The following is a 9748-nucleotide window of genomic DNA, read 5'->3' on the forward strand; positions in this document are numbered from 1 at the left end:
GAATACTTTAACTCACATGTGCTCAGGGTGTGCTAGCGATTAGATCAGGTTAGCAGTGTGACTCATTTTTGAAGCAGAGTTTTGCCTGAATGATGATTAGATTCACTGTTTTGGATCGCTGCATTTAAACTGAGAATGCATGTACAAAATGATGCATTTGGTGTGTGATAGAGTAAACAGTAATAGCACGTGCAATGGCAGCAGCGGCAGCCTCCCCTGGGTCCTAATGCTCGTTCAGTAAGGAGTTTTAATTCCGTAGGGGGCACTGTTGGCCTACTTTTAATAAAATCAAAGTAAAATACACAAATAACATTTAGACTGTTTCTTATCAAATAAAGCAGTAAATGATGTCATAAAATCATGAGTATGTTTTGATTTAAAGGTCAGAAGCTATAGCTTACACGAATAAAAAAAAAACATGACACTTGTAAATTAAATAATTTTATATAGCCTATACTGATTTATTCATTAATGTGTAATATGTTATATTTTTTAAACAAATTATGAGCTCTAAAATAATTTCTTAAAATATACTCTTTTGCTTTAGACCATCTACAAATGTTAAATCTTAAAATAAAATGTTAAGGTTACTACTGCATCTTTCTGGAAAAAAAATGCAGCGATTGATATATAGTTTATTTATAGTTATTTTCAAAGCATTGCATTATAAAGCAAAGTCATTATAAAATAACTTCATTATTGTTTATTTAATTCTAACAAATAAGTTCTTGTTAAAAATTAACCAAAATTAAAAATTATTTGCTTATAATTTCCACACAGGAGAGACTTGGTGTTGTTTTCATACAAAAGTAAATATATCGGCATCGGCTATTGGCCAAAAAGAGTTGAAAAATATCGGCATATCGGATATCGGCAAAAATCCAATATCGTGCATCCCTAATATACTGTATATATATAATACATTTTAAACATTATTATACAAACAATTTAAATAAATACAAAAAAATTACAATAAAAGTTAAAAAAATAAAATAAATATATATTTTATATTTATATTTGTATTTTTTTTTTTTTTTGCATTTATTTGAACTGTATGTATAATAATTTTTTTTAAAGTATAATTTTCAATTAGCAAAATACTCATAAACCTCAAAATCCATATCCATAAACAACCTCTATCTTCTGTGATCATGTAGGTCAGGTGTTGGTGCGCCTGTGGTCGGTGATCTGGATGGGCAGTATAACCATGACAGCAGGAAAAACATCCTGGAATGGTCACTTCCTGTCATTGATGAGAAAAACAAGAGTGGCAGCCTGGAGTTCAGTATAGATGGCAAACCCAATGACTTCTTCCCAATCCATGTTTCTTTTGTCTCCAAGCGAAACTTTTGTGACATTCAGGCATGTTATGAACAATTTCACAAATAAAACAACAAAATTGAGCCCTAGTGAGAAAGGAAATGACTTTATATCCATTGTTTCCACAGATGGCCAAGGTGACATACATAGAAGGAGGCAGTCCAGTCAAATTCTCCTCTGAGACGTCATTTGTTGTGGATAAGTATGAGATCCTGTAAATGTTTCCTGGTGGAAGATCGTTTTAACCTGCCAGCCAGCTTAACGGATCAGAGAGTGCGCTGTACATCAACAGAGCACTCAAAACATTCTCTGACATGGGCTGCAATGCTTCTGTGTTTCTGTTTGTCTTAAAGGAAAATAATCTACCTTTATATAAACTGGACCTTCAGCTGCTCAAGTACTAAGTGCAGTCGGCAACACCTGCCAGAAAAGACAAAAGAGTAAAATAAAGCACTGCACCTGTAGACATCAAGGGAAGATCAGTGTCATCCTACAGCAGACGCGTTATAAGCCTGTATGAACCCTCCTGACCCTTCAAAGAGATAGATTCAAATTGAAAACTTAATAATTGTTGCAAGGATTTTGTTTGGAGTTGCAACCTAATTGACCTTTTTTCAAACCACGTGATCCGCTTCGGCTCATTAGCAATTTGGTTTTATTTCTAATCATCAAAGAATAAATGCTGGTTTCTAATATGGAAACAGACCTAATATTGTAGTACCAAATGAATGTGTGGGTGATGAATAAATCAGCTGTGCTTGTGCAATAAGAACTGACACTGCATTAAATGTGCAGTCCAAATTCAGACTCATCATTTTTCATCTCTTTAAAATTACACCTCTGCTGTTAGTGAATATGAATATCATTGTCTACATAAAAAAAAAAGCACAAATGCTATTTGCCTTTTAGTTTCCCCCCCCTTTTGGTGCAGTTATATTTATGTAATCATTTGTTTGCATAATAATCTAAACAGGAGGATTTTTCATTCTCTGTTGTTTTGTAAGTAATATTACACATAATCTGTTTAAATGTTGTTGTTTTTTCTTTCTTTTTATTCATTGCTGCATTTATTTGGCTAAACAGGAAAATATATTCTCTCTGGCTTCCCAGATGATATTAAGAATGGATTTTAAAATTTTTTTTTTTATTTCCATAATGTTAACAAATACATTTATCAGCGCACACTCAAAGGTGATTATGGAAAGCCAAGGGGAGGGTTACGACATTCCATTCTGCTGTAAGATACTTATGAATACCTTTAATCAATAATAAAGTCAGATTTAATTAAAGTGTATTTTCCGGGCTCTTCCTGCCTTAATATGTGGTTTTGCCTAGGATTTTGAGTATTGTAGCTGTGTGATATGTGTATTAGTGATGCAGGCTAGCGTTAGGGGGTTATTTTAAATCCTTAACCCAATGCATTAAAGACATCAGCATAAGTCGTGCCATCAAATCATAAATCAGTGCCTCAAATCGTGTGGCTTTTTGAGTAGTGCTGTGTTTAAGTGGCTGATTGTAGTCATTGTTTTGCTGTAAGAATGGTGAGTATTTTTTGTAATGATAAATTCAATGCTTATGCCTGGTTTGGGTCATGGCCTAGTGGACTGGGAGATTGTTCTGGATTCATACAGGAATGTGAGGAATCTCAGAGATGAGGCAATGGTATTTAGAGTTAATGCATTAAGTATGGTTGAGTGGAGGAGATTCTTGCCAATGAATCACTTCCACAATGATAATGGGATAATGTGCAGTCTTTGTCTTTTTAGATGATGCAAATAATAATTGTAATAATTAGGGATGCATGATATATTGGTACCATATTGGTTATGTGCTAAGGTTAGAGGTTTTTTTAATGGTCAATACTGCATATTTAATTTGTCATGTTAATTTCCTCAATTTTTCTATTTTGCTTACATTTGCCATAATTTAATATAATTTCTGAGTTAATCTTTAAATTTCTCCTTTTTATCTTTCAATGCTGCGATCAGTGTTGTTATTGTGAACTAAAACTATTAAAATACATTTTCAGTAATCGAAATTTAGCTGGAATAAGATATGTGACCCTGGACCATAAAAGTTGCATGGGTATATTTGTAGCAATAGCCAACAATACATTGTATGGGTCAAAATTACTGATTTTTCTTTTATGCCAAAATCATTAGGTTATTAAGATAATGTTCCATGAAGATATTTTGTAAATTTCCTTCCATAAATATATAAAAACTTAATTTTTGATTAGTAATATGCATGGCTAAGAACTTCATTTGGACAACTTTAAAGGCGTTTTTCTCAATATTTAGATTTTTTTTGCACCCTCAGATTCCAGATTTTTTAAATAGTTGTATCTCGGCCAAATATTGTCCTATCCTAACAATACATCAATGGAAAGCTTATTTATTCAGCTTTTAAATGATGTATAAATCTCAATTTAAAAAAATGGACCCTTATGACTGGTTTTGTGGTCCAGGGTCACATATAAATATTGGATGAAATACTTGAAAGAAAATTATAAATGTTGCCTTGCAATTGACTGAAATGTTTAAATTGAAGTACTAAAATTACTAAAACTAAAACTGAAATTAAAATCAACAAAAGCTAAATAGAAAAAATAAAAATGACAAACACATACAATTGCTAAAACATAAATGAAAACTAAAAATAAAATCTAATCCAAATGACAATAATATGAATAATATTAAGTATATAAATGATACTAAAATAACACTGGCTGCGATGCATTAAACCATTAGTTTGATTTTAGGTTGTTTTTTAAATTTAGAAAAAAATAGTACAGAATTTTAATATTGCCTATATATTGGTTATTGGACAACATTACAACAACATAATTTTTTAAATATTGGTTTTTGTTGGTTATGATTGCTTCTATTGTCCTCATGTGGATAAAAGTGTCTGCTAAATGACTAAATGTAATATTGGTGAATCCCTAGTGATAAGGTTAACCTGCACTTTATCTCTTATCATTGTGTCTTTAAATGGTTAAAACTTGATACAGTGTTTACATATTGAGTCATAAATTTGTGTTTCTGCATATTTTACTAAGTCATATTCACTGAGCACCGCTGAAGGCCGTGAAGTGTGTGACCCACATCTACAGGGATGATCTGTATGTGAAACACGGTCTATCTGCTTGAATCTGCCTCGATGTTTGATGTTGCCGCTAATCCACGAGGAAAGTTTTAGGGCGGGGCTGAGAAAGCAGATTTAACATCTGATTTGTGGGTTTGATGAAGGGACTGAAGGGTGTAGGCCGCACGAATAGGGACTGTATCTGTCCTGACCTAATTTCCTATCTGATCTCTGGCAATGGAGGAATAATGAGGTGAAGTCTGGAGGGAGTGATGTGTGGCCAGTGATTGTGGAAGTAAAGGTTGCTCTGATGTAAACAGACCGCAGTTCTCACACTGTCCCAGACAAATCGGTAGGTGACCATATGGTTCCCCTGAGAGCAGGAGAGGGGCTGTATCCCTGTTTGGGCTTGAGGAAAAAGAGGAGGGGTGTTAATGACCACTATCCCGGTCATAAAAAAGGGCGGTTCTTTCTTTCGGATGAATGAACAAACAGATAAGTACTGAGCCAGGCTTTGTTAAAGGGTCACATGGAAGAGTGAGAGGGGGCAGAGGGACTAGCATGGGCTTGGAACTTACATGGTCACATGGGAATTTAGGATCAGTCTGAGATTCATTAAAAACATTTTAATTATTTACGAAGGATTAAGTTTTTGGAGTTAATGATTTGAGAGTTTGCTGGAGGTCAGATCTGTGTGTCAGGATGAAATAGGCCGTTCGTCCAGGTTGGTTAATGAGGAATACGACATGTACTGAACGTTCAGGATCCCAACAAGACAGCAGGAAAGCGTCCACCATCCTGGATTCTAATATGATGCTCAAGAAGGTCCGATTTCAGGTTAGTTTCATTTTATTTCTTAAACCGAACCATAAACCCTAACAGTGATGTCAACCACTGGACGTGGAGTTTTGTCTGATTTGATGCTTTTTGGGTTTGTGTATGCTGTGATGTGTGAATTGGAATTCATGGTTTCTGTTTTCTATATTTGGGTTCTTGAATTTGTGTCATCTTTAAATATCTGGAACAGGCCAATAAAACCTGCAAATCACAACTATTGTATATATTTTATACAAATAATTTTAACCATCTGCTTTGGTAAGACAGAGATAATAAAAAATAAATAAATAAATAATCATTATGAAATACTAAGTCATATAATTATGAGATAAGCTGAAAGTACGACAGAAACAATTGTCATAAAAAGTCAAAATTATTAACACAATTTGACAAATTGATATTCTGTCATAATTTTGAGACAAAAGTAAAAATAATGACATACTAAATCATGATTATGAGATGAATATCAGAAATGATGACATAGATGACATAAAAAGTCAATTATGGTATAAAGTCATAATATTGCCCTTAATGTTATAATTATGATTTTTTTTAAAGTCTCATACTTATGGCTTATTATATCATAATGTTGACTTGATCTCATAATTATGATCATTTAATATCTATCTATCTATCTATCTATCTATCTACAATAGTGAAGTCAATTTATGTGTTTTCTGCATGCTGGACATACCATGAAAGCCATACACTGGTTTAGGTTTTAGGGCCTTCAGGTGCTGACTAAATCGACTTCTTACCGAGGCCATGGCAGGGACATTTTCCCGCAGTAAAAGTGAGAGCGAGAGTTAAATTCTTCCACACCTGTCACTTACCCTCCAGCTGCCCTGCTTCCCCCACTATGGTGACAAGCCTTTGAGCTGGACATTTAACATGTGAGACACACAGGAGGAAATGAGATGCATTCTGAGTGAGCATGAGGAATTTCCTTAGGAAGAAACAGAACAAACAGCAATCTTGCTGACCTAGGAGTTGAGTGCTTCTGCCACAGGTTTATTTCACACTTGCATGTTATATTAGGAAAGGGGGAAGAGTAAATAGTTGGCAAGGTCTCAGCTTTATTTTAAAGTTCAATATAATTACATTGCTTTCTAGATTCTTTAAGACAACACTGTAAGATTTGAGATGAGGGTTTGCTAACCTGGTCCATTTTGTGATATTCTGTGTTTAATGAAGTGTTGATCAGTCACTAGAGGGCACTGTTGCCACATCATTCAGTATTGTATGCTGACACGGAATGTCCATTGTGAAAATGTGTATTCTGAATTGTTCAATCATCCAGGGACAGCTGTAATATATTATTTCTTTTCGTCTTGACTAATTAAAAGCAAACTGCAGTCTCAGGGGAAAGTTGCACAAACTGAGTCACACAGATGTTTATTATTGTACTCCATAAGCACTCGAAGATACTTTTCTGAGTTACAGTTGATTGTTCATTTTTCTTGTTGTTCATATCAGACATAAGCAAAATAACCTTATGATTTGTCAGGTATGAATATATTTGACCTTAATATTTTCCTTGATCTACAAAAACAACGAGTTAATCAGATACATTTGTCTGTCCGATACTGACACGAACTGTTACCATATTAATCTCCTCAGGCAAACGCATATTCACAAGTGTGTTTTTTAAATCTTACTTTTGTGGTTGTTGAAAGACTTGGAAATGGTTTTAAAAGATACACTTTAAGAAAAAAAAGAATACTTTTGTGAAGAGGCTCAATTAATCCTCCTCACAGCTTCTTTCATAGAATACTGATGTGTAATTTAATGTGCAAACATAGGCTATATATGCAAACAAGCTTTCTTGACTTTCTTGATTCTCCAGGGACCCACCCTTATGAACATTTACCATGGTTTTATCATAGTAAAAGTGTAGTAACCTTTTTTTTGGCGTATTGACAAATTAACAAGTGAGAGGAAAAGCAACCCTCTTCTAAAACATTCCTCATAATCATGAAACATCAAGCTCTTTTTGGCTGGCTTAGAGCCAGCAGACCACTCCAAAACACTCGACGTGCCCCTCCTGTTAGCGAGGAGATTAATTACGGTGAGAATCAAAACAGAGAAGGGAAAAGAGTTAAGCTCAGTCTCAAATGCTAACCGGTGAGAAACACAGCACCCATCAGCTGGAGGATGACTAGTGTGTCTCACTGGAGAGAAGCATCTGATCCTACAAGAGCAGCGTTTCTTTGGTGTGGTGCCAGTAAGAGTCAGGACTGACACGGGACTATACAAACAGCGACAAAAGCCGGACTGACCTCAGGTCTCCAGTACTCTGGCACCTTTCCAAGAAATCCTCAAAGAGAGGAACAGTACTGTGGAAGCCAGTGTCGTTTGTGCACCTTCTGCGAAAAAGTGAGTTTTAGCCTTTCCTGAAATGTACTTATTTCTGCAGCAGGGGTCTCTGCAAGGTTAGTGAACAAGTGAGGAGTTCTTTGACTGAAAGAATGAGTGCCTTGTGTCAGGCTAGGAGTGGTTGACAGAACAGGAAGGCAGAACGAGTGAGGGGGGAGAGAGAAAGTCAGAGAGAGAGAGACGACTTTTGTCCCGTGCTGGACAGGAGAATCTGCTTTGTGTCTGTGATGGTTGGGTTCATACGTGCGCCAGGAAGAAACTCGCAGCATCTCATTACCATCCTCAAGACTCTATCCATCTTCATAATGTCTTCTCAATGAGGAGCCATGTGTTTGCCTACAGAGGGTTTTGTTTCATAGGCTGCCAGAAAGTTTGTACAGGTAAGGTCTCCTGTATGGCTTGTAGAAAACTTCACTTTTGAGACTGTTTTTAACAGTTTACTTGCTACACTCTTAAAAATAAAGGTGCTTCACGATGCCATAGAAGAACCTTTTTGTCTAAATGGTTCCATAAAGAACCTTTAACATCTGAAGAACCTTTCTGTTTCACAAAAGGTTCTTTGTGGCAAAAGAAGGTTCTTCAGATAATAAAAAGGTAAGAAAGAGAGGGTTCTTTAAAGAACCTTTGACTGAATGGTTCTTTGTGGAACCAAAAATGGTTCGTCTATGGCATCGCTGTGAAGAACCTTTTGAAGCACCTTTATTTTTAAGAGTGTAGATGGTAGCTATACAATTGCATAGCAAGTCTGAATATTTTCATTATTTTAAAACTTTTTTGAACGTCAATTCTCATCTGTTATTGTCAGTTTTGGGAGTAACGCATTACAAGTAATGTGAGTTACGTAATCATATACTTTTTTCAAGTAACTAGTAAAGTAACCAACCTGGTCTCATAAAAATAAGTACCTCTGGGTACTTTTCTGCAACACCGTTTTTACGTACCTTACTCAGTACCTTACCGCAGTTTCAAAGAGAAATGTTCACTGAGTGGCGCTAAAACACGGGTTTAATTCATGAAGCCCGGCATTCACGTTTTTATTACGTTGATATAGGTACGTATTGCTGTGTTTTTATTGCGTTGCTTCAGGTACGTATTGCGGCAGTTTAGAATTCAAATATCTGGGGACTGTCGCTAAAAGTTAATGCTCTATCATGTTGGAAATATACCCTACACCAAACCCAACCCTAAACCTTCACTGTAAAAAATGAGCATGAATTTAATGGTAAAAAACTGTAAAAAATGCTACAGTAAAAACCTATTAAATGGTTAACGGTAAATTCCCCTACTATATACGGTGAAAAACTGTATTGGACATTACGTGTAATTTTACGGTGGTATACCGTTTTTTGGAAGTGAAAAAAAACTTATTTTTCTTTGTTTTTTCTTTTCAGTTTTGTACATTAGGGTTTTATGTTACATCTATTGTTGTTAAATTAATGTTTATTTAAGTTTCATGTGTGTTACCATGATGGTGTTTAGTGTTTGTGTGAATGACACTGTGCACCTTCTATATATGTTAATATTTAAAAGCTGCTTGTGATAGGCTTTGATTCATCATGTGACTCTCATCACTACCTGCTTTTGGTGGTTATCAGTGTATTACAAAGATACAAAACAGATTTCAGTATTTCAATATTACCATTATATCAGTTAATGTAAATTTAAGTTAAAACCATAATACCTCAAATGTAGCTACCATATTTTTTTACGGTAAAATTCTGGCAACCTCAGCTGCCGTTTTTTTACCGTAAATTTTACGGATTTTTTTAACAGTGTACCCGATAGTGTTAACAAATGCAAAACTGATATAAAAACGCACTTGTTGATGCAACCGTGCCATTTGAACTTCCTTATATGCAGATTTGAACTGTTTTGTCGAACCGTAGTTACACAAGATTCGAACCGGAGCTTCTCACCTCTCAAGTACGTCTCCGTACTCCGTGACCTACCGAACAAACCTACCGTCTATGAAAACCCATAGATATGAAGCTGGATATGTGCGATGCTAGCATTCAAAAGCATCAGTTTTCAAATCTCCCAGCATATTAATATTGTTTTGAAGTCATAACATAATATTCTTCAAGTAATTGTGCGCAAATTACGCTTTATTAATCGAAACTCTGTAAAT

At 35.1% G+C, this 9748-nt stretch overlaps 2 protein-coding genes across 9 annotated transcripts in view; both read left to right on the top strand.

Moving 5' to 3' along the window:
- The window catches only part of LOC107713460 (coatomer subunit delta-like), a 7455-nt gene extending 5625 nt beyond the window's left edge, over positions 1–1830 (top strand). The window contains exons 9-10 of the mRNA XM_016518970.1: positions 1158–1362; positions 1449–1830. Coding sequence (XP_016374456.1) covers positions 1158–1362; positions 1449–1538 — 295 coding nt within the window. The 3' untranslated portion in view covers positions 1539–1830. The remainder of the gene's footprint in view (positions 1–1157; positions 1363–1448) is intronic.
- Positions 1831–4947: 3117 nt separating this feature from the next.
- LOC107713458 (pleckstrin homology-like domain family B member 1) overlaps positions 4948–9748 on the top strand; it is an 86950-nt gene continuing 82149 nt past the window's right edge. For 7 of the 8 annotated variants that reach the window (XM_016518961.1, XM_016518962.1, XM_016518963.1 and 4 more), the window contains exon 1: positions 4948–5244. In XM_016518961.1, the coding sequence (XP_016374447.1) occupies positions 5140–5244 (105 nt within the window). In that variant the 5' untranslated portion in view covers positions 4948–5139. Of the gene's footprint in view, positions 5245–7953; positions 8001–9748 lie in introns of those variants that run through there. The other variant, XM_016518968.1, reaches the window with a different exon arrangement.

This window comes from Sinocyclocheilus rhinocerous, unplaced genomic scaffold (assembly GCF_001515625.1).
Source record: "Sinocyclocheilus rhinocerous isolate Xijiao unplaced genomic scaffold, SAMN03320098_v1.1 scaffold689, whole genome shotgun sequence".
Lineage (NCBI taxonomy): Eukaryota > Metazoa > Chordata > Actinopteri > Cypriniformes > Cyprinidae > Sinocyclocheilus > Sinocyclocheilus rhinocerous.